This window comes from Rissa tridactyla, chromosome 6, assembly GCF_028500815.1.
Source record: "Rissa tridactyla isolate bRisTri1 chromosome 6, bRisTri1.patW.cur.20221130, whole genome shotgun sequence".
In the NCBI taxonomy this organism is placed as follows: domain Eukaryota; kingdom Metazoa; phylum Chordata; class Aves; order Charadriiformes; family Laridae; genus Rissa; species Rissa tridactyla.
This window is the reverse complement of record NC_071471.1, coordinates 32,876,611-32,901,924: the sequence shown is the minus strand read 5'-3', so window position 1 is coordinate 32,901,924 and position 25,314 is coordinate 32,876,611. Positions and strand designations below refer to the sequence as shown.

General features: G+C 42.0%; 1 protein-coding gene across 2 annotated transcripts in view; it reads left to right on the top strand.

Moving 5' to 3' along the window:
- Nucleotides 1-21,696, top strand: part of PTEN (phosphatase and tensin homolog) — a 50,115-nt gene extending 28,419 nt beyond the window's left edge. Inside the window, exons 4-8 of one of the 2 annotated variants that reach the window (XM_054204433.1) lie at nucleotides 906-1,144; nucleotides 5,995-6,136; nucleotides 8,337-8,503; nucleotides 16,444-16,668; nucleotides 17,648-21,696. In XM_054204433.1, the coding sequence (XP_054060408.1) occupies nucleotides 906-1,144; nucleotides 5,995-6,136; nucleotides 8,337-8,503; nucleotides 16,444-16,668; nucleotides 17,648-17,833 (959 nt within the window). In that variant the 3' untranslated portion in view covers nucleotides 17,834-21,696. Of the gene's footprint in view, nucleotides 1-905; nucleotides 1,145-5,994; nucleotides 6,137-8,336; nucleotides 8,504-13,449; nucleotides 15,733-16,443; nucleotides 16,669-17,647 lie in introns of those variants that run through there. The other variant, XM_054204434.1, reaches the window with a different exon arrangement.
- The last annotated feature ends 3,618 nt before the right edge of the window (nucleotides 21,697-25,314 follow it).

The window sequence follows — 25,314 nt, the reverse complement described above, 5'->3', positions numbered from 1 at the left end:
CTGAGAACTTTTAAGTGAACCAGACTGGCATTTATAAGATCCCTAGTCTGTCAATTGAGAATTGGGGTGCACTTCATAAAGTGCTGTTCTCCTGATGAAAGTAGGACAGCCCTATGTAATCTGCCAGTCAGCATGGCATTGTCTGTGATCTTATCCAAGGCATTAGAGGTTTGGGTGCTTCTCTCTGCTTATTGCTTATTTTTTTTCTCTTGAGTTTTCTTTCATCTCTTGTATTCTCACTTGAAATTCTTTCCATCTCTAGATGGAAGAAGTGCTTGTGTGTATCCATGTAAGAAAAAGGACAACTTTGGTGGTTTGACTTTAAAACCCAGAAGTATCGCGAGTGCCTTACATGAGATTTCTTTTTCAATTACCACTTTCTAATATGGAAGTTGCCATTTTTTTGTTTCACAACCCCTTTGAGCAAGGTCTGAGAGTTTTTTTTTTTCCCAATGTAGACCCAACTGTGCTCAGAATTTTTCAGCAAAATTCCTGTTGTGTGATTAGTGACTGAGGTCTGGCCCTGTTTTCTCTCAGCAGGTAGTCTAATTATTGCTGGAGTAATGGGTTTTCACAAGGTTATTCTTTGTGTCAGCATACTCTTAAATTCTAGAGAATTCAGGATATAAGATATAGAGTCGGTGCCACTTTTCAGTGGTGGTGTGAAATAGTCTCTTCATGTAGCAGGATGCCTGTTTATGTATTACCAGAGAAATGTCTGCAGTGCATATAGTATGCAGTACATTACTGAATAATACTGGAATAAAAAAATGTACTTATCTATAAGATGGGGGGGGTGTTTGGAAAGTTAATTTTTTGCATGCTTATCGCACAGTTGACCTGTCTAACTGAGCCTGCTGTTACTTCCTTTTGAGATTTTGATAAACTACTGCTTCTCATTGCAGTTGCACAGTACCCTTTTGAAGACCATAACCCACCACAGCTAGAGCTTATCAAACCTTTTTGTGAAGATCTTGACCAATGGCTAAGTGAAGATGACAATCATGTTGCAGCAATCCACTGTAAAGCTGGAAAGGGACGAACTGGTGTAATGATATGTGCATATTTGTTGCATCGAGGCAAGTTTTTAAAGGCTCAAGAAGCCTTAGATTTCTATGGGGAAGTAAGGACCAGAGACAAGAAGGTGAGTTACTTTCTGTTCTTCTGTTCTCCGACCTGTATCTTTATGCTTTTCCTGCATGAGGTCAATTTGAATAGTCAAGCCTTTTAAGAAATACTTGCCATCAGTGTGATATCTGGTTTGATTTAGCTTTAACACTTATTGGATCAGTGCAATTGTTCCCAATGAAAAAGCTTTCCTAAACAGCAGCAGCAATTAGTCACAACACTAAAACAGTCTGTTTTCTTCCATCTCCTCTTCAAGACGATCTGCACAGTTTATTTTAAATAGCCTTTTAAATAGCATTCTGCTGTGTATTGCATCAAATAGGCAGTTGATGAGTGAACTTTCTTGTTCAGCGTTTTTAACCCAAACAAGAGGATTATTCTAGCTTGTTTTGCCTGAATGGATGAGTTGTTCATCTCCTCAGGTTCGCTTAGCTTCTGTGGTGGTGGTTGGAGATGCGTAGTCATTACAGTGCGTGTTACAGTTGAATATCCCGACTGGAAGAGTCTGTTGTTGGATGCCCCTTTTCAATAAAAGGGTAGTTAATCGTCAGAGCTGAGGCAGCCTCAGAGCCTGCTTCAGGAGGTGCTGCCATTTAGTTTCTTGTACTTCTCCTGAGGAGAAATGAGGGGCATGTCATTTCAGAGAAATGATGTTCACAGCTGCAGGAGCTTTCTGTTAAGACCTTGTCAGTGGTACAGACAGCAGTAACTGTATGTTGGACCTTTCTGGTATGGTTGCACCTCATGAATGGGAATTTAACCTCCTTATTTGAAATTTCTCCAACTGTAATGAGGTGTGACTTGCAAGGTCACTTTAGCGAGCTTCCCCGCTCATCTTCCATCGTTTCCTTGTGTATGTTGGTGGAGCAGCCCAGGGGGATGATCCCAGCAGGCCAGTTTCACCCTGCTCAAGTACAGAGTTCTCTCTGTTCCTGTAATATTTGCATAAAGTATTAATTTCACAGTGTGTAGACCTCTTACAAGCAGAGCTTCATGTTTGAAGGCTCTTGAGAGCTGAAGTGTCACATAAGGATTTTTAGAATTTGCCTGTTAATTCACGGGAAGGAGCAAATAACTTCTTAGTTTGCTCTCTTTACAAGCTGGAGCTGTTATTCCACGTACTGCTGAGAAGGTAGTGGTGGTGTGACACTAGAGCAGAGACGGTGTCAAGGTTTCCCATCGAAACTTTGTGGCTTTTGGTAAGACTGCACAATAGTGAATAGGAGTGAGCTGGGTGATGAATAAACAGTGTAGATCACTGCCGCTGGCAAAGATTATCTGAAGAGCTGGATCATGAGAAGTATAAAACTTAACAAATCCACAGTGAAGCATGTTGTACCTCAGTTTCCCAGCTGTAAAAAGAGGGTCATGTTTTCTGCGTTAAGGTCAGTTAAGTGTTCATCAGTACCCCGGTGGTACCTCTGGCATGTTTGGGGTAATGGAGAACTTAGCAAACAGGAATAGTGAGAGCCTTGTTTAGCTTCGCTGTAAATATTGTCTGTAACCAGCAACTTTGTTTTGGTTTTCGTGTCTCAACTGGAAGAGTTGATTTCCCGCCCCCCCCACCAGCTCCACTTCAGCAGGATTATCTTTATGCAGACGGTGGGCAGCATGTGATTCACGTAGTCATTAAAGTAGAATTTATAAGCAGGTATTCCAGTGCAGGTTCTGGGAGCTGCTTCTTCCCTTGTGGCACGTATTTCAGTGTTATATGTCAAGTGCTGCTCTCTGATTTGACACTTCATCACACCTTTATATAACTGACTTCCTGGACTCAGACACTTCATCACACCTTTATATAACTGACTTCCTGGACTCAAAGTAAATGAGGCATCGGAAGAGCTGTTTGCACCTAGGGACAAGAGAACGTGCATTTATTTTTTTTTTTTGGTTGGACCAACATACGCATGATGAAGGTAAACTGGCTTTAATTATGTACTGAATTTTCTTTGTTTAAACAAGCGCAGGGTGCGCATTTTGTATACGGCTGCTCAGAATAGCCTAGCTAAAATCGCTGTCGCCATCAGTGTGCCTGGCGAAGTGATTCTCGAGAGAGTTTAGTCCATGCCGGCAGGAAGTATGTGTCTAATTGCAAGAGGAAGTATGACTAATTGGTCAAGAGAACAACCTCAAGTGCTTCTGTAGCAAGCTTTTCCCAAGTGTGTGTTGGGAGAAGCAGCTTCACGGAGGCCTTTGCGACATGAAGTGAGAGTTGCTGTAAATAAGGCTGACAGTTGCTAGATAGTCTGTTAATGTACTGTTGTCCTGGGAAAGGTAGCGGGGAATAAGATGTTGCAGAACTGAGTCTAAAAGTCTGTCTCCGACCAAAAACTTCTGGGTTTTGGGTTTTGGTTTTTTTCTTCTCTGTAAGCTGCCTCTTTTGACTTCTCTAATGCCTCGTAGTGGGGAGAACTCTTTCAGAAGAAGGGAATGATGAAGATCAGAAAGTATTGGCTAAATGGTTGTCTGTCAGTCACCACCACTGTAGTAGAACAGGACTGATTTCTCTTTTCCCTTTGAACCCAGGGAGACAAACTGTTTTCTGAAATTAGATAAAGAACTGTAATTGTCCAGCCTATTCTCAGAGCTGGAGGAGAAGTAAACACCCACCACCATCACCCCCGCCTTCAAATCTTCTGAGAGAGCTGCTGCGCCCACTGTTTGAAATGATTAGCTTATCGCCTGTTTTTTCCTTAAGATGGATGCTGAAATACTACTGTGATGACAAAGACTGACAACTTACCTTCCTGCAGCCTACTCTTGAGGGGTTTTATGGTGGGGACTAGACTCAGAAAGAAGCAGGGTATAATTACGCAACAGATAGGTATCAACTGGGAACAGCTATTCAAGTGCTTGAGCTGGAGATGATCCATTCAGGAGCATTCTTTTACCGTATTTTTAGGAATGGCTCCTAATAGTAGAACATTTTCCAGGAAATGGAAACCAATTATTTTGTGCGAGGAAGCCTGAGGATGACTCTTTGAGCAGGGTAGATGTTCAATGTATGATGTATTGGAGCTGGTGAGTTGTAATGCTTGTTTGTTCGAAGTACTCAGGTGACAACCTCTGCTAAACCTGATGCCATGAGCCTGGTCTGAGGCTGCAGCTTTAGCTTTACCCTCATGGTAGGGCACGTTATTAAAGTGAATATGGGGGAATATGCCTTCTAAAAATGTTTGTTATTCATAATACTGCTTGTGCTACATTGAGAGGAGAAGCAGGAGTAGCACCTGCCAAGCTTTGTGATGTCTACACAGCTCAGCAGTGCCCTGTGAAACTCTGGTGTAAGGACTAGAGGAGCTTATCTAATGTCCATTTTAAAAATGATGATGATAAATGGGAAATGTAAGCTTCTCGGGGAGAAAATACTTCAGCTGCTTCCCAGTTCTTTATTCTTCTTGACTATAAAAGTAAGCAGGGGGTTGATTGCACCTCTCGGAATATTAGCTTGTTATGAAAGTGTTCTGCTTTGAAATCAGGCCTTTGGAAAATGGAGAACTTTCCGTTCTGCTTCAGTGTGGCTGGTTCTTAGGATCTCAGGGTAAAGGCTATGTCTCTGGGGAGTTAAATTCTCTGGCTGCAGGGATAAAACTGCCCTCTTGGCTGAGAACTGGTTTTGCTTTGAGACCAGGGGTCACTTTATATAGCTGCAAAAGTGACTGTGTTCCTTTCCTTCTGGTCCGAGCCCTGGTTGCCTTGGTAAGGTGTGCTGGGGTTTCTCTGTGGGACACATCCTTTATGGCATGAAGAAGCTATGAGCAGAGAAGGCTGAGTTTTCCTTACCTGCATAGTTTCATTCTGATTGGCAGCACTGGCAAATTACTGGCGGTTTGTTCTGAGGCTGGGATTTGGTCAGTCATGAAGCTCAGATCCCAGGAAAGCAAACTTTAAAGCTCTGCGAAGTTGTGGGTCTGATAACTGCTGAGATGATATCTGAACCAAAACCATGGTCAGTGTAGAAAGCTATGTAACAAAGTCATTGTACAAGTGCTGTAGGGAAGAACGTTTCAGAAGGGCATTTTGTAATAGAAGGTAGCATCAGCCTTGAGTACAGTGATATTAGCAAACAGAATCTTTTGACTTAAACTGCTGTCAAAATGTAATTCCTGTATTGGTGCTTTAAAATTAGCGTATGTTCAAGGCGCCTCCTGCTTAACTTCCCTACCCCAAAAAAAAGCAGCAGCATGAAACTGTCTTTTACGTGACCTCAGGGTGTCTGAGGTGTGTGTTTTTAAGATATTGAAAAGTCTGCATTCTTTGCCTTACTGCTCAAGATGGATATTTGGGGATACGATGGATGTTTGGGGATAAAGTAACTGGAAGGCCAGTGTCCTGCTTGTTCCGTGATGGGGACTGGTTGGTAATTAATTGCCTGGCATTAGATAATGCGTGCAAACAGCTTCCTCTTAAGTGCTCTGCAGGAGGAGTACAAGAGATGTGGACACGTGTCTGGGGAAAAAGGAACATGTACAGAGGCTGTCTTTGGGAATGGTTTGGAGGTGGATTACGTCTTTGTTAGTCCTTGAGGTGCCCGGGATGGTCCACATTGAAGAAATCGCAGAGGGTCCTCATGAATGACTGTGCTAAACGTGCACGGCTGGGTTTCGGTGCGGTGTAGAAAGTCATGCGGCACTCCCCTGCTTCCTAGGTACTGCTGACTTAGATGCTTTACTTGGCGTGCCGGTCTCCAGTGTAGCTGCTGCGGAGGTGTACTCGGCATAAATCACAATGGTCTATTCCAGGTGCTTTAGCTACCTCTTCATTCATGATTTATTTGCCCTTAGTTACATTCAGAGGTCATGGGAGGAGCTCTGTTAGTAATAAATGGTCTTGATGGTTTTTGACATTTGTTTTCCCTCTCTTTAGGGAGTGACAATTCCCAGTCAGAGACGCTACGTGTACTACTATAGCTACCTGTTAAAGAATCACCTGGATTACAGACCAGTGGCACTGCTGTTTCACAAGATGATGTTTGAAACAATTCCCATGTTCAGCAGCGGAACTTGCAGTAAGTACCCAGCGCCCCGTTAACCTCCATTACCTCTCGTAAGGAAACACGTTGGCCTTTGAACTTGGTTTGGTTATGTGACTGTTACCATTCTGTTATGTGACACTAAGAGCTGCTCATCTTGATGGAGAAGATCATACTCAAACACTTAGCGTTCCAAAGTCTGCTGGGTTAGTGTGGTCTATCCGCTAGCATCCTCCCAGGTATAGTAAGTTTAGGTCTGTGAAGGACTCGTATGGTTGTTTTACTACAGTTTTAAATTGGGAAGTATTTAACAGTTTGAAGATAAGTGATGCCATATATGTATATTTTTTTCTTTGTAATGTAGCAACTCTTGGGAAACATGAATTGCTGAAAAACATTTGCTTAATGGCATGTTGTGGCTTCAAATGTAGCAACATTACTCTTCCCCTGATGTTTAAAAAAAAATGACTTCAATGGGGCAGATATCTGATTAACTCTGGAGTAAACTTTTCTTTATATGGGGGCTTATAAAGTATTAATACACCTGTAAACAATTAATCTGGCTTGCCGATACACAGTGTGTTAGTAAGGAAGAGCAGATTCCTTGAAATTTTGAAGTATAAGTACGAATTCACTTCTGTCCTTCTGTTGGCTGCATTACAGGGCAGTAACTGCCTAGTGTTGCGTGTTCATTTTTTTTGTTAGTGGAAAAAGTTTTTTCTAATGGTTTTGCTGTGGGGATTACTGCAATGGGTAATTAATTCCAGTTCCTCCTGTGACTTTGATTAAAATTGCACTATTAATATTGTTATAAGGCAGTACCTGAACATGGAATGCACATAAGAAACGATCAAGCAACTTGTCAGGCCAGCTGTATTTACAGGAAGCCCTGCCTGTAGGGTTGAGGTGTGGAAGTTACAGATTTCTGCCATTACCATTTATTTAACGTCTCGAATAAACTACGCTATACTTGTGAAATCAAGCTGCAAGTACGAACTGCTCACGTGAACATCAACTTGTTTGTCCGTACCAGGCTACTAGCATGCTATTTTTGCAGTAGGATGTTGGGATAAACGAAAGAAGGTGATAGGAGTGACTATCAACTTCAGCATCTTTGTCTACTGCGATATTTTATATTTCTGTGGAGTTTTCAGGGATTTTTCAGAGTGTGAAACCAATGCTCTATGTTACTACTTTGGTTATGTTATCAGCTGCGGCTGCAGTAATTTTACCAACAGACGATAACTTTAAATCTGACTTCCTTGTTATCTTACTTCTGTTTTAAAGTCACTGACGGAGCAGAGTCCTGTCTCTCAGGTAAAATGAAGAGATGACAGGGTTTCACGGCTCTGAGGACTTGAGCGAGATAAGTAGCAGTTTTATAGCTAGAACATTCAGCAAGATAATGTGCGTGTGCTCAGCAGGGACTTCTGCAGCTCTGCAGGGGTGGTTTCAGGGTGGCCACACACTCTACAGCAGGATATGGTTCAGTGTGTATTGTCTAGAGAGCAGTCTGCATCCGATTCTAATGGAGAAGTTGGGAGCAAATGAAGAAAGACTTCTTTGAATAAGTCTCATTTAATATTTCTGGCTTTCATGCTGGTGTCTGGTAATTTCCAAAGAAAATCTGCTTAGGCTGCACCAAAAAGCCCTCATAATTTCAGCTATTACCCCTGCAGATTTAATTTGGAAAGTTGCACCGTGGCTGGCACTTTTTTGGTCACGGTGATTTACAGGCCAAATTTACATGGTCTGTATAGTCTGTCAGTGCTGGTTGGCTTGTGTATTACATGTTAAATTGTCCTTGTTTTTGTTTGTGTAATGGTTCTGTTTGTGTAAGAGCAGAAATCAGTTTGTGCTGACACAACCACCTGCTCTGCAATTCAAAGAAGAGATGATAGTTACGTCCATATAATGTGGAGATGAGAGGCAACATGCAAGGAAAAGCCAAGAAGTTGGCACTTCATATAGTAATTTCTTATCGTATTAAAAAGAAACAGCAACTTTCTAGGAACCCTATGGTTGCCTTAGAGTAGTGCTACAAAGGACAGAAATCTGTTAGGTTGTTTCCTGTAACATCTAGCAAAGTTTGATGCCCCGCAGGGTTTTGCTTTTAATAGACAGTTACTTAACTTTCAAAATACCATAGCTCATGATCGTGATTCTGATACTAATATTGTACTTTTTGATGCTTTAAGGCATTTATTACGAAGTGACGCTCTGTTTTGCCATGCAGATCCTCAGTTTGTGGTGTACCAGCTAAAGGTAAAGATATTCACCTCCCCTTCAGGACCCTCAAGACGTGAAGACAAGTATATGTACTTTGAATTTCCTCAACCTTTGCCGGTATGCGGTGATATCAAAGTGGAATTTTTCCACAAACAGAACAAGATGTTGAAAAAGGTTGGTTTTCTCTGGAACTTTTCTGAAAAATGTTGTCGAGCTAATCCTGATGCAGGGCTGGCATGTTGGTTATTCTTCAGTGATGCGTAATCACAGTATTTAATTCTTCAATGTCTGGTTTTCCCAAGGAGAGATCTACTACAAAATGAAAGCTGGCTATTTTGAGAGCTGGTGAGATTAAGTACAAAGGTTGGATAAAAATCATACTGGATATGTATTGCAGTCGTTTGGGTATTAGTGAGTAATCTAATTGAGGAAGAAACATTCTCATTCTAAAAATAGACTCGCATGCTGAGTGAGTTAACTCCAGCTGTTTTCTTCACTAAATTTTCCTAAGATTTGAGCAGCCACAGAAGATCCTGTCTGTCTGCTGTTTGCTGATTTCTACCCGTCTGTCAAATTTGGTTGAATTTCCAAGATAATTGAGTTCCTACACACTTTGTAAAAGTATCTCTGCAATGTATTCAGCCATCTCTCGGTTCCCGGCTGCAATGCCTTGACATTAGCCATTTAGAGAATGCACACAGAACTGAGAATTTTCAGTGTCTTCAGTTGTGGGGAAAAAAACTTAATCTAGAACTTATTTTGACACCAAAGTCAGCGAGTTCTTAAAGATGAATGCATCATCACTGGGTTTCATTAATTCTGGTGCTTGTGGAGCTAGTTTGCGGCTACCAAAGTGAAAGGTGAGGATGAGACCATGTTGATTAAAGGCTACCTTTGTATTTACTACTTAAAATTCTTTGAGTAGTTGTTCACCGTTTAACAGACGTTATAAAACCTTAAGAGCATTCATTGAGTGAATCCTGTGTACAGGCAAAGCATAAAAATAAGAAAATAGTGGAGTGGATTGGGAGATAAACGTAAGTGATGAGATAAACAGTCTCTTACAGTAGCAGATTGTACCTACTAGATGTGCGTGTAAATACGCACGCATGCTACTTTGTGGCCTTGTTCAGTTACAAGGTATTGTTAACTAGTTTAATGGTGTAATTTCACTAGCTGGAAATACCATGTTCTGTTGTTTGCTGTGGGCTGATGTCTGAAAAAGTTTTTTAAACAGGTTCTTAATGGGAATATTTTCTTCTGCCGGTTTAATGAGACATTTTATGTGATCAATGCGGCTATATGCAACACAGAGAACTGTAGAACAAAGCATTTTAAAAGTAGAAATTCTACTCTAAGTCAAGGTTAAAATTTATTGATGTGTAAAACTGCAATGCATAGGAGCCAGTTTTGAGAAGGGGCTTTTAATGGAGCACCTAGATGTGGGCTAGACGTGAGGGGTGCAGGGGGGAGATGAAGCAAAACCCAAGCAGAGAGACAAGGGCCTGTTTCGTCCAGTCTCTGTCCTATCTTTACTGTGAAATTTGTCGTTCCTTTACCATCTTCAGTAACGCATGGATTGTGAAGGGACTTTTAGGGGCCATTGTGCTGCACTGCCCCTCCCTGAGTGAGCTCCTGAAATACTGGTGCACAGCTCAGATGTCGGAACTTGGCTCTGTAGCACCAGGAACGAACTCCTGTATTTGTTTTTTGCACTGAGGTCCGGTGATGGTATAGACTAGAGCTCCTCGTTATCACATACAATTTCTGTAGTATAAATTCAGTCTTCAAGAGCGTGTAAAATTGTCTTCAGAAACGCAGCAAGCGTATTACTGTGCTGTAGTTTCATTTCAGAGTGTCATATCAACCACGGTTTCATTTCTTAAGAATCTCTTTGTAGTTTCTGAGTAGCTGGTTGATTTTTTTTTTTTTTTCATTTTCTTTTTGCCTGTTCTTATCAAGTACCCTGACTATTCAGGCTTTGTGCAGATAGTGCAGAGGTGCTCCTTTTCTCTGTGTTTTTTGGATGGCTAGAACCCAGAAGTGCTGAGGTGGTGAAACCTCATCTTTCCACATCTGCAAGCTTTTTTGAGAGTTAAAAACTGTCCCTTCACTAGGTGGAAGTCTCTTGTAAAGAAACCACCTTGATAATCTGCCTCAAAGATCTGTTGAATCTAGTGTCTAGTTGTCCTCAACCTTGTGTAAGGCTGGAGGTCAAAAGAAGGTAGGTATATGGTGTTACACAGTTCTGGTAAGACTGCCTCTGTTAGCCCTACTGTAAACGCAGACACAAATTGAGGGCAGCTGGGACTGGGTCTGTGGATCTCCTTGGATGTAAGCACGTTAGCCTGTTTTAGGAAGCCACTGCTGAGGTCTTCATCTTGAGAGTTAGTGGAATGCTTTGGCACTAGAGGAGATCCTTCCACATGGTCCTTTTGACAACTTGTTACATAAAGTGGCTAAGATGGGAATAGGGCAAAGGCGAATATTCGTGGCAGAAAACCTGCCTTGGCACAAAGTTGAACACGTTTCTCTGTGCAAGTGTTTACCATCTGTGCCTGTTCATTTTCCAGATAAACTGACTCTACACAGTTTTCACTCAAAACCACATAGAGGAGGGTCTCCCACTGTGGAGACGTGTTGCATTTTGAAGATCACCTCTATACAGTGATCACCTAATGAATGAGGAACAGCATAATTAGGAGTAACAGGATTTTATGTTTCAGAGATTCTGGTTTATTCACGTATGTTTATGAAGGCTGGAATTACAGGTCTGTTGCTTGTCACTGGTGCTTGCTCTTCCAAGGTTTCCTTTTGGCAGATGTATAGGTAGTTGCTAAAGAAGTCTTCTTGCACACACATAAAGGCGTCACACGTGTACCAGTCTGCATTTTAACTTTCCATAAGAAACCTAATAAAAAACCCACTCATCTCAGCTGAAGTGCTCCAGATTCACTCACCTGTGCTTGCTTTCAAATTTCTTAATCCTCTGAAGAACAATAGCGTTATCTGCAGAGCTTCTGTAGTATGGAGGGTCCTCATCAACTTTGATCAAGCTCTTCTTGGATAAAATTATTGTGCATGAAACAAAACAAACTTGCAAGATCAAGTGGCTTTAAGCACCTAGTGTTGCAGTGCCCATGTTAAATTTAGAGTGGTCAAGTGTCCTGTTTTTTTAGTGGCAAAACTTAAATTAAGCAAATCCAGTGGCTGTTGAGAGCTGGCCTCAGCCAAAGGATTATTGGTGCTGGTGAGAAGATGTTGGTAAGAGGATGACTGCTTTGAAAAAGTAATCCTGTTTCAGCTCTTCTGTAATCTGAGCCACCTGGCAACAGTTAGTAAGTCCACAACTTTTGGTCTTTTCTTGTCTAATAAAGTTGTTTACTTTATTCTGGGACCAGTTCTTCAGTATGATGCAGCCACTTCCTTTCAAGAATGAAGTGCATGCTCATACAAGAACAAAATGGATTGAGGCTTGAGTACAGATATTATGTATGAATTTCTGATGGATAGATGTTAGTAATTTGGGGGTGGGTTTTGAGCATGATTTTTTGTTTTTCTGAGTTGTAGCTTGGCTATTCGTCCATCTTAGACTGCCACTGTAGTCTGCGTTTGCTTCCATGTATCTGTGGAGCCTTTTTTCTTCCAGTTACTGATGTTGACGTGATAATCTTAAGGTATTTCAGAGTATCCTTGTATTATTTGGTTCAGCGAGAGTCTGTTTTAAAATAATAGGGAAGATCTCGTAAACTTCCTGCCTGCAGAGCCTGGGGATAAAGGAGACCTTTCTCAGGAGTCCTCCCAGTATAGGTGAGAGGGAGGCATTGGTGTGGGTTTTTTTGGTAAGAGTCACTGCTGTTTTATGCCCAGACTTTGGCGTAGGCAGGACTGATGGCATTGTTTGTGCTGTTGGGTATGCCATTTCATCTCTTGAGTCTGTATAGATGAGAAGTTCTGCTACACAGTTCAAGAGGATGGGCGATTGCTGTTTAGCAAACACTGAAGAATGAACTCTGAAAATGTCAGAAGACTTCAACTGTTGTTGTGAAAATGGTACAAGAAGCTCCTACTAGCCGTGACTACGGGAAGACTGTGAGGCCAGTGTGGAAAAGGTTGAAACATGATCTCCAGATTCTGATTGCTGGGATAGCATCTCCAAAACCCTTAGCTGGCGCTGCAAAGTGATTGTAAGAGCCTGTAGATCTCTGCAAAATTAAACTCTCGGGAGGATATGGAACTCCTGCCTGATGGTTTAAATGATCTTGGATTTGGATCTCAGTCCGCAGTTAGATGTGGAGATTGACTCTGTAGTGAAGTGTGTTTTTCTGACAGTCTGAGAACTGAAAAACTGCACAAGGTAGAGATAAGTATTCTGTGTCAAAATAGTGTGATTAAATCAGCTTCTGTCTCAAGTGTCTGATACTGTACTGTAGATTTTGTGATACGGATTTGGTTATGGGAAGAAATGCATCTGCGTGGTTTGTTTTTTTTTTTTTTTTTAAGGCAGGTGCCTGTGATGTAACTGGAAGTGAAGCAAAACACATTTTAAAAAAAGCCTCTAGCTAATACTCATTTTCCGAAGCCTATTCATTAAAAACTGCATTACTGTGAGCACTTGATCTGGTATTCTGATTTGCTGTATAAAGTCCAAGTTCAGTTTGTGCCTTAATCTGTAAAATTCCTATCTTTGGCCCATATTACATCAACTTGCTTCATTGTCTCCCATGAAATATCTTGGAGCCTGATGCTTTAGCTGGAACTGGCTGAATCCTCACTTCGAATAATGAGTTTTCTTTTTCAGTGAAAGCGATGACATAGTTATCAGCCTTAAGAGCTAATTCCAGAAAACATGACCGTGTCTTCCCTCAGTTTGAATGGCTATGCCATGTTCCAGTACCCATGAACTTGGTTTATTAAGCTAATTAAGTCAGTGTAGTGGGAAAGGAAGGGAAATAAGGTGATGCTGTAAAAAGCTGGAGGGAGATAAAAGGATAAATGACCAGCTTGGCCAAGTTGTATTGTTTAGTTTGAGTCCCTGAAGACACCTGCAAATTTATCCCAAGGAAAACAAATTAAAAGATGTCTAGTGAGAAGTTTGTCGTCTGTCTTGTCTTCTCCAGGCTCTATTGGTAAAGCTGAGTCCCTGCAGTTGCTTGTTCAGGCAGGCCCTTAAGTGCCAAGGAAATCCTTTCTGGTTATGCTCCACCTGATGAAGTTTAAGGTGAGGCATAATGAGACCATGCCCTCTGCTGGCATTGGTTTACATCCAGTGGCCTTATTTGCTTTGGCACTGCTTTCCTCCAAAGCTGCTTCAGCACTATTGGTATAAGCCATTTTCCATCCATCTACCACAGCGTGTTCATCAGCTTTGTCCTCTCCTCTGCTGACCTCCTTGGAGGTGTCACGAGTGGCACTGAGGACCAGCACCAAAGTGCATTGCTGCATCTGCCTTGTGGTCCTGAAGAAGGATGAAACGTAGTAGTACCATCACCCCATGTACAAGAGTTGGGATCTCTCTTAACTGTGGTCATGGTGTGGAAATGCACTTTTTTCTGTGAATCCTCAGTGGAAGGATGGCCTCTTCACTACTGGTGAGACTGCAGGTGGTGTATCCACCTGCCTACAGAGCTGTTGGGTGCTGGAAACATCAACTCAGGCTTGTTTTTACCCACTGTTTATTGCAGACGGCACCTGGACTCCAAATCCCTCCTGTTTTGTGGTCTGAAAGCCGGTACCATTGGTGGTTTCTGTTTTGACCTGAACTGATGTTCTGGTTTGAGCAGGAGTAGCCATCTCATCTCCTTGGAGGACTTTGAGGGACTCATCATCTGGGAATAGGAGGAGCCTGGACCAGGTTGCTCTGAAGATGCCTTCATGGGGATTTTGCCTACTCCTGCTTTCTTCATGAGACATCAGCAGGCAGGCTGATGACTTATTGGAGCGTTACAGAAGAATAAACCCTCTTGCCCAGGATGTTCATCCTCTACTTGCAGATCCCGGGGTGGGCATTTTTAAGACTGTTCCTGAAGTAGCGGTAGTGAAGAAGAAGAGGGTGCTAGGTGTATGAGCCAGTTGGGCCTGGGAAGAAGCTACTGACTGCTGCCTTGCATGGATGGGCTCCAACAAGGCTTCTTCATAGATGTGATAGCGTAAAGGGACTTGGTGGCAGTGGCAAACACCTGTTAGTCTCCCAAGATAACTGTAATCACAGCATGTTAATCTAGTAGATTAACTTGATTCCCAAAGGTACTGGAGAGGCGTGCATTGAAGTGAATAACTGCTTAACTACCAGAAGTGTCTTTGACTGAATTATTTAACTTTTGCCTTTGCTGTTGCACTTCCTTACAGGTTGGGGGTCTCATAGGTGCTTACAGAAACGCACACGAGCTGGATGGGTGTTTGTGTGCTTTACCTAAAACACTGAAAATGGGACTACTGAGCTTTGGTAGAGAAGGCAGGTAGAAGTTGCTTCATCAGACACTTCTCACTTCCCAGTATTTGTGTGCTTATGTGTTTTTATTAATTTGTGAGGAAGAAAAATTTAAGTTAAGCAGTAGTCTAGCTCTTCCCTGCCCCATTCTCAATGGCCCAGGAAAATGCTGTATTTTGCTGGTGCCAGATTGCTTTCAGTGGGGAGACATGCTCATATGATACACACTAGAACCATTTCCACCCACGCTTACCAGCAGAGGTGAGTAGCTGGGAAGATGGGGCAAGACCTAGGTTTTCCAATACGAAATTGGAATTAGGTCTCTCTGGTAAATCAAAATACGTGAATTAGCTCAGAAGGAGTCGGTTCATGTTCTGGTCTGTTATAATATCAAGGAACGTTAGATTCTAGTATGTGCTAGCTTTGTCACCCCTGCAGCTTTAACGGAAATGCAGAAGTACTGACTATTGTGGGAAGACTGGCCACTTGTGTTTTGGATCTTTTGCCCGAAAACTCAAACTGGAGTCAAATAGAAAGTATCATTTGTAAAGAGGAAGTAAATGTATCTCGGTTTCAGGTGGAGAAGTGCTTAATGTGCTAGTCAGGACCAACCTGCTAATGGTAGCTGATCTTGGAAACATCAACTCTTGAGTGACAAAAGTATGGCAAGCAATGGAGAACTAAAGAGTGTTTAGTGCATCCTATGGAGCTATGTAGCTGCGAGCTTAAAGGCGAAGTTCTTGGGCATGTCATCTTCAGAGATTGTCTAACCAAGAGCAAAACATCGCTGCTTGTTTAGTAGCACATATGGAGACAGACACTCAAAGCGACCTTGTTAGTCATAGTGATAAACACGTAATGTACTGGCTGATAGCAGCTAGTTCTCCCATGACTTTTAAAAATCACCGATAGATTTATATTTTGCCTCTTTGTACAGGTGTACCTGTTGTAGTGAATAATCTAACTTGTACCTTTCCAGCTGTTGGATCATCATCTGTCAAGATCTGCTTAAGTTGAATATACTTAAGCTGTCAACGGCTCATCTTCTCACTAAAAGCTTCCTGTTGCGTGGAAGGACAGCAGAGACCTTCAGAGTCTGACTTTATCTTAGTACTGGTCAGCAGGCATCTGACTGGTAAAAACCATCTCTATACAGCAGTAATGAATCCACTACGATAGGAGTCCTGTACTCGTAGGGTGGTTTTGCTCAATTACAGCTATTTCTGTATGCAAATAAAGAAAAGCATTCTGTTACGCGGGAAGCTGTGGGGGAAGATGTCCTCAGTTGATAAATATTACTCACCTAAGCTGCATTGCACAGGATGTCCGTTAGGTTTGGCTACTGCTTGGCAATGTGCAAAAAAGTCTCTTTATGCCTTGTGATTACAGGTTTAAAACTTGTTTAATTTATGTGTCATCTGCTTTTTTGTAGGTATGATTGTTTTAAAACCAACTTTCGATAAGGAGTGACTTAAAACTGAGTTTGATTAGTACAGAGTTTTGTGTATTGTGTGGGAGAACTGGTGAAAATGTCTTTGCAATGTAACCAATGATGTACCGTTGTGCAAACAAGTTTTGTTTGATATTACTGATTTGTTTTTGACCAGATGATGATATTAGTCTAACTAATGTGCTACTAGTGAATATTAAAGCAAGCTTGTTCTTTGTGTTCTTCCTTCCCCAGGACAAAATGTTTCACTTTTGGGTAAATACATTCTTCATAGGACTGGATGAAAATTCAGACAAAGTAGAAAATGGAAGTCTAGTTGCAGATCAGGAACTTGATGGTATTTTCAGTACAGAGCGCTCAGATAATGATAAGGAATATTTAATCCTTACATTAACAAAAAACGATCTAGACAAAGCAAATAAAGACAAAGCCAACAGATATTTCTCTCCAAACTTCAAGGTCAGTATATATTATGTGTAAACAAAACTGAAAAGCTGCATGACGTTATCCGATTTGTCTGTCTTGCCTTATGGAGGAACCATTTGAAACTGCTGTCTGTGGGAATTGAATTCGTGTGTTAGTATTGCCACCACTTCCGAAGCTAGAAGCTTTGCGAAATATATCTGCTTTTTGGGAAGTCGGTAGATGTTGAGAGACTGGGAGTAAAAGCTTTGGGTTGTTTCAGATATTTATCAGAGCCGTGAGAGATGAGTAGTAGGAGACCCAGGTAGCATCTTTCCTGTACCAGCTGCATTGCCATGAGCACTGAGCTTTACACAGTAATTCCTGAGTTGATTTGCAGAGGTGCCCGTTTCCCGGGAATAACCTCAGACCTGCGAGTTCAGCTTTGAGGAATGCAAGCCATTGCCAGCACTGTTTTTAAAAATGAAAAAGGCATTTTTAAGAATTTTAGTGCTTTCTAACTTGCTCATAAAATATCAGTTACACCCCAGCAGTGCTCGTTTGAAGGTAATGGGCATTGTTGGAACGTTGCTTGGATCGGACTTTTAAAACACGCACGCGTGTCATCAGTTAGAGTGTTTTGTTCAATCCTGTGCACTCTTATTACGATCTCTCTGTGTGCTCGCAGGCATCTAGAAGGTAGCGGCCATGCCACGCTAAGCTTTTTGACCACCCTGCAGTGGCACAGCCCGCTGCTGTAATGAAGGAGTACCAGGGGTTGGCGCAGATATGCGGAACTCCTTCAGCTGGACTTGACAAACTGCTGCTTTGTCCGTTCTTTATTTTGTCAGAGGTGGTAGTGAGAGGCTGGCTAACCTCAGAAGAGCTCTTTATTTCCTCCTTTCCAGAGTAGAGAGAGGAGCGCTCCTGTGATTCAGTGTAGCAAAAGAAGCCACGCTGTTAAAAATTGCATTGTTACCTGTGCTTGGTTAAAAGTCCAGGTTCCCTTTTTAAATGTTGTTTTTTCCTTTCCCAGGTGAAGCTATTTTTCACAAAAACAGTAGAAGAGCCATCAAATCCAGAGGCTAGCAGTTCAACTTCTGTAACACCAGATGTTAGTGACAATGAACCTGATCATTATAGATACTCTGACACCACTGACTCTGATCCAGAGAATGAACCTTTTGATGAAGATCAGCATACACAGATTACAAAAGTCTGAATATTTTTTTTATCGGAGATAAAAAAAAAAAACCACACAAAAAAAAAACAACCACGAAGAGTGACAAACTTGAATAAACTGAAAAAAGGACCTTTTTAAATGGCAAAAGGACGTAGTGTCAGATTACCAATTATAGGAGAACAATTCTTTCCTGACCAATCTTGTTTTGCCCTATAAATCTACAGGGTTTGACACTTGTCCAGTTGGAGGAAAAAAAAAAGGTTACTTAGCTCTGATATGTATATACCTTTTTGTGTCAAAAGGACATTAAAACTTCAATTAGGAACTATAAACATGGCACTTTCCCATTTTATTCCAGTTTTATAAAAGTGGAGACAGACCTAATGTGTATACGTAGGAATTTTTCCTTTTGTGTTCTGTCACCAAACGAAGTTTCAGAAATATACAGGTTCACATCCTGCCCCTTTTTTTGCACTTGTGTGGCAACAGAAAAGTCTGCAGTTGGCTAAGAGATGTCTCCAGAAGGTTTTACTACATTCTAATGCATGTATTTTGGATGGGGATGGAAAGTAATGCTCAGAAAGGAATATAGTCTGCTGGAGCTTGGCCTGTGTACCATATCCGGCTATTTACATGCACCTTTCTTTAGCATGCTACCGTAATTCATCCTGGACAAGTGAAGAGTCGCCGCTGTCACTGCTTGTTGTTTGTGCATTTTATTTTTTTAAGTGTAATGGTGCTAGAAAAGGCAGCTAGAGGGAGTGATTCTGTAAAGGGGTACAGGAATGAACCTTCACAACATCCTAAAGACCCACAAATGAAGGGAGAAAAATTACTGGGGTCACAGAAAGGAAACACAGCAACAATGACTTAACCATACAAATGTGGAGGCTATCAACTCAAATGTGGGCTTGAAACAAATTGTTACCAAATTTGACAATGAATTATTAATTATTTTTTTTTTCTGAATTGTAATGGCTGCTCCGTCTCCTGTGTAATCAAGGCCAGTGCTAAAAGTCAGATGCTATTAGTGCATACATCAAGTCGGCATCTTACATTTATTATATTAGTTTTTCAATCATATTCCTGCTGTGAATACTTCATATGCTGCCTTGCAAGCTTTTTTTTCCTCATTAATATAAAAATATTTTGTAATGGTGCACAGGAAATTCAATTTCAATTGGAGATTCTCCGGGTTAGTGTTTGTTTTGAAGATTTATGATGCATTTATTCAATCAAACCTCTGTCAGCTGTTCCACCCCTTTGACCTTACACATTCTATTACAATGAGTTTTGCAGTTTTGCACACTTTTTAAAAAAAAAAAAGAAAAAAAAAAGTCATTAACTGTTAGGGAATTTTACTTGAATACTCAGTACCTACAATGTTTTGAAAACAGACATTACACATGATGCTCCGAGGGCTGGAGCCCCTCTGCTGTGAGGACAGGCTGAGAGAGTTGGGGTTGTCCAGCCTGGAGAAGAGAAGGCTCCAGGGAGACCTTAGAGCCCCTTCCAGTCCCTAAAGGGGCTACAGGAAAGATGGGGAGGGACTTTTTACAAGGGCCTGTAGTGATAGGACGAGGGGTAGTAGCTTCAAACTGGAAGAGGGGAGATTTAGATGAGATATCAGGAAAAAATTTTTAATTGTGAGGGTGGTGAGCCCCTGGCCCAGGTTGCCCAGAGAAGCTGTGGCTGCCCCATCCCTGGAGGAGTTCAAGGCCAGGTTGGACGGGGCTTTGAGCAACCTGGTCTGGTGGGATGTGTCCCCGCTCAGGGCAGGAACTAGATGGTCTTTAAGGTCCCTTCCAACCCAAACCATTCTGTGCTATAGAGGAAACCAGCGTTGCAGTAAATTCTCAACACTGTGTGTATGAAGACGTGTACTTTTAAAAAGCAAAGCGTGTCCTAAATACATGGTTTGCTATTAAACAAATGAAAAACAACAAACCACCCAACGAATTAGATTTCTAAACTGGCAGTGTTGTATTATTTGTTTGTAGGGATATAGCCAGGAGTAGGGATTGAGATTCACTTTCGGTATATAATTGCCCAGACTGCAGATGACTTAAGAGTACAATTACTGTTGCATACAAATGTGAAGTTGCTGACAAAATTCTTCTCTCTAAAGTACGCCATGAATAGCTGTCCCCAAATTGACACTTTTTTTTAGGATGTAATACACACACCACACCCCCCCACCTTTTAATTAACTTATTGGTGCTGACGTTGAAGTTCAGTAGCTGTGTTCTCGCCTAGATAACAACTGTGTATGGAATCTGTAAGGGCCCTGTACAACAGCATTAATGGTAAGAATTTGAATGAGACAAGGCAGGATTTCCAGTAATTAACTATTGGTAAACGAAGGTATAAAATGCTTTTTTTTTTTTTTTTTTTTTTGGTATCTGTTGGTCAGTTTTACTCATCGGATTCATGATTTTAACTTCTAACAAAGCTGATAAATATTTTCTGACTTCTAGGTTTAATTAGACTTTAATAGCTTAATGGATCAAGATTGCTGGTTCCAGCGCTCATTATTCCCACTGTTATTGACGAGCAGGAGGTGGTTACCTTGGGACGTGACGTTTAACTCTTACCCTTCGAATCGTGTTTCACCTTGTCTGTTTTTTAACAGTCGAAAGTTGTGTTGGCTAATAAACAAAAATGTTCATGCTTTAAAAGTATTTGGATATTGACACTGCTCCGTGTCCCACTTTGGATAATAAAAATTGGATTGGCGCGGTTCCGGTATGTAACGCTGAGGGCTGGATTGGAAATCATGATGCGATGGGCTTTTGCACTGTTATTTTTCCTTTGGAATGTGAAGGTTGGAATGAGGGTTTTGATTACTTTTTTTTTTTTTTTTTAAAAATGTTTCGATGTCTTTGAGAAGCCTTGCTTACATTTTATGGTGTAGTCATTGGAAATGGAAAAATGGCATTATATATATATATATTATATATATAAATATATATTATACATACTCTCCTATACTTTATTTCAGTTACCACCCCCATAGAAGTTGACAAGAATTACTATGACTGAAAGGTTTTTGAGTCCTTATTAAAACTTTATTTATGACAGTATTCATAATTAGCTTGAACTGCATTCTGTAGGTAATCTTTCCTTGAGTTTCTGGACTGTATGCTTAAACCTTTTCGGATGCGCAACAGCTTACATGTCTGAAACTACTTGAAGGCATCACTTCGGTAAGAGCTTACTGTTAGGCCCTGAAGAAGCATCCCCTAGTCATTGGTAGCCCCACTCAAACTATTTGCCACGGCTATTAAAGGGCGGTTGTCTAAATAGCAGCCGCATTCGTTCCTGCGGCACACATTGTAAACTGAAGTGGAGTTTACATGCAGCATCAAATGTTTCAGCTTTCCAAAAAAAAAAAAAGATGCTGGTGTGCAAGTTCCATGTTTAGTCATAGCAAACGTGTGCAATATCTTTAACGATGCCTGTGGTTGCCACAAAGTGCCTCGTTTACCTTTTAAATACTGTTAGAAAGTGTCATGCATGCAGATGGATGGGGTGGAACTGTGCACTAAAAGGGGCTCCAACTGCAGTGTTTGGCAGAGCTGCCTTTCTCTGCCGGTTCAAATTTTCAGTCTGTTTTCACATAGCATATATATATAGAGATACTAAAAGGAAAAAAAAAAAAAAAAATCAGTCTGTTAAGCAGCCTTATTCTGATTCAGCCTCTTCAAATACTATTGTGCTGTGCAACAGTGGCTCTGTGTGTAATGCTATGCACTGAGAATACACAAAACCCAAGTATGACATGTACAGGATAATGCCTCATACAAATCAGATGTCCGTTTGTTATTGTGTTTAACAACCCTTTATCTCTTAGTGTTAAAACTCCACTTAAAACTGATTAAAGTCTCATTCTTGTCACTGTGTGGGTGTTTCATTGAAGCATTTTGAGTATGGAAACGGTCATCTAAAACATTTTGCTTGTAAGCCCTGAAATTTTGAGCATGATGGTAGAGCCAAAGGATGCTCCTTGTGCGTCAGGGGATTTTTAAGGGAACTGCAGCTTAAAACCCTTTTACGTTCAGAAGCTGTAAACAAGTGTAGGCATTGGTAGTGCAGATTGTGCCCAGGGAGATCAAACCCTTTACTGTGGTGCTGTCCCGGTGAGATGTATCACCGCTTTCTTGGGGAACCAAGCCATTTTTAGTCTCCCGAGTAAGAGAACTCTCTCCAAAATGTGTGTTACCATATTTTTAGCGCTGACCGATGCGTCTCCAGCAAAATAAGTCAAAATTGCAAGTCAAACCTGAGAAGTCTTTTCCTAAAGTGGCTTTAAACTGGCAATGAGATGCATTTGTTTTTTTTTCTTCCCAGTGGAAAAAGCATGCTCAACAGGTATACTGAGCACATAGCCTGAGGTTCCTTCTGTCTTGTTGCTCATCCGTTTTCAAACTAGACTTTAAACCGGCACTTTACTTAAAACGTAGTAGTGTTCTCCGTTTCTGTTAGGGTTACCCTTCAAGCCTCTGGGAAAGAGAGACTGGTGGCTTGGTGCATAGCCTCCGCGTTCCCGGTGATGGCGAGGAGCCAGGGCACTGTTCCGCGCCCTGTTGAGTCCTGGGGACGCTGAATTAGGTTACTTTAGGTAACTCTCGGTTTTTCCTCCTTCCTTTGCGCTGCTCTTAACGCCTCTAGTCCTGTGTCGCGTCTGGCCGAGCGCCTCCAAAAAAACGTGTCCCTCAAGTAGAAGTTTTGTGCTGCGTGGCCAGTTCTGCCCTTCGGTGGCGAGAGAAGTGGGAAGTAGTTTGGGTGCTTTGCGGGGGTGGAGCGTTTGCCAGCTCTGTCTGGCCCTTCCAGGTGAACACCACCGTTAAGGGACGGCACAGTTAAGGGCTTTACACCATTTTAATAAAACAGCAGGTGGTACTACCCAGTCTGTTAACACGTGTTCCTTTTTTTTTTTTGGGTAAGCTTGTTTTTCATCCAGAAAATGCAAGTAGAGGGGGAAGGTGTAGAAAGGAAGGATGGGAAGCTTTAAGGAAAGTAGTCTGGACTGTGTTCAGTAGGTTGAGCTTCTATAAATATATAGATCTATATATACAAAGGGATTCTAGTCTGAAGACAGGCGAAAAGTTCTGTTGGGATGTGGATCGAGTGTTTCTTATTTGACTTACACTCTTGTCCTGTTGACTAAAAGTCCCGTGCTCCATTCCTTAGCAGCTAAAAGCCGCTTCTGTAAAAAAGAAGTTCGTTTTTCATGTTTACGGCTACGCGTATGAGTGCTCTGGCAAGTGCCATTGACGATTGTGCTTCCCAGGACCAGGGTGGTGCTGGGTGCCTGTACGGGGGATGCTCCCGCGTGCTCCATCCCCGCACCTGGGGTTTCCGTGTCCTCTGACTCTCTCCTGCCGAAAGCTTTGGCGCGAGCGCCCTGGTGAGCTTTTGCTGTCTCCGGCGTGGGCAGCAAACAGCCACTTGGTTTATGGTTTATGCGGGTCTCTTTTTAGACAGCCGTGGAGTGATCGTTAATAATTAATTGCATCTTTTTTTTTTTAAAAAAACTGCAGCCAGACTTGGAAATTTTAAGAAGGAATTGTATTGGTAGCAGGCTCTTTTAAAGCGCTTTTTTGTTTTTTTTTTTTTTTGCGGTTGGTTAGCATTTTGGTTGTGAAATGAGTGATGACACCTGCTGGTGCCGGTGTTTTCTATATTAGTCTAACCCCATTCCCTGAGATGCCGCGCTGTCGTGATCCCCCGGCGGGTGTCCGTGTTGGGCTGCAGTGGGAGCCAGGAGGCATGGCCAGGTGCAGTTGGACCCCCGGGAGGGGTGGGCTCAAAAAAACCAGCTCCACAGGCTGAGGCCATTGATACAAGGCGGGGGCCAGGTCGTCTAACGAGCTGGCTCAATTTTTGGAAGACGTCTTCTGAAAAACGTACGGATTGCCTGCTACTTCTACTTCTTTGGTTTCTTCTCAACCGTATTCTTTGGTATCTTAAACCCCCCTCTTTCCACATCTGCCCTTGGTAGTTACGGTCCTTTTTTCGTACAATTGAAAGCGCCTTGTGCTCGGCAGACGAGAAAATCCATTTATTCTGAACTGACGTGTCTACTAGAATAAAAATCTGTACTTGGTTTTTTGTGCCTTTTTGGTATCTCTTGCTCCCTGCGCTTTTGAGACTTTTCCTGGTTGGGCTTTTTTATGGTGTTTCATTATTTCCCTGTGTGTTTCTTCTCATTTTCTGCTTTTCTTCTGTGCCTTCAAACTTTCTAGCCACCGGTGTCTTTGTTGCGATATAGGGCAGGTAATTCTTTTCTGCCTGTTTCTTATTTCATCTTTCTTTTTTTTATACAAAGCTTTAGTCTGAAGGCATAGTAAGGGGAAAGGCTTTTAGGCTGCTTTTCTTAAAAGAATTAGTTCTGAAAAATGTCAGGGTTGTGCAGGTTCAGCAAATGTGTTTGCCTGGGTGAGCTGCTGATGCACTGTACGAACCCGCGCGTGTTTATTCAGCCTAATGGGAACGATGAGCACATGTACTTGACTTGCGATGAGCAACCTGCATTAAAAACCCCTCGTTAATTAACTGCTGGCCTGTGTTTTCCAGCTGCAAATATTTCTGTACGGGTGGGTTGTATTGACTATGGCAAAGTAGAAGGTCTTAGCGGGGGTTATTTTTATTTTTGGAGGACTCTTGCGCTTGATAACTTACCTTGTGTCCCATAGCTGACTCCAGGTGGTGAAAATAGGTGGCACTTTGCCTTCATGAAGCATCCATTTCCTGCTTCAGAGCTTGTCCATGTGAGAGTTTTGAGTTGATAATGTTTTAGAGGCTGAAGCTTGTACTTTAAAATACCCTTTGTATAACTGACGCTGCTTTCGGCTCTGCTTTTTTTTGGCCTTTGGCCTTTTTTGGCCTTTTTTGGCCTTTTGGCCTATACTTGGCGATAGTATTTTGATTACGTGGGGTTCGGAAGATGAAGGGGCTTAAAAGCAGGCGGGAGGTGGTGGATCAGCAAATTTGAGCAGGCTGGACAGATATCAGGGGTGTCCCCCTGTCCTCCGCGATGTTTGTGTAGTGGAAGGCAAATGGCAGAAGAAAACGGGAAGGATTCTGTAATGGAAATGTGTGCACGAATGAGCATTTTAAATGGAAATGACGGAGTTTCGAGGATAAGAAGGCGAAGTCTTTGATGTAAAGCAGGGTTTGGTAATGGGAGAGAGAAACCTCCTGGGTGGAGGCATGGAACTTGCGAGAAAAGGGGTGATGGCACATGTTTAGACAGATTTGCTGAGGTTTTGCAAAGATGGTATAAAACAGCTCACGAGAGGTGTCTGAGAGGCATCTGGAGGGCTGAGTTTAGGCGGGAGATGAATTTGAGAGGTCGGCTTGGGGATCATTTGCTTTAAAAGTGTTTGAAACTATGGAAACGGGATGGCTGGCAGCTATAGGCTGAGCTAGGACTGCAAACAGCTTAGGAAAATGTTGGCGTTCACGTGGGAGGATGGTGAAGAGATCATAGAAGAGATGGTAAAGATCATGCAGCA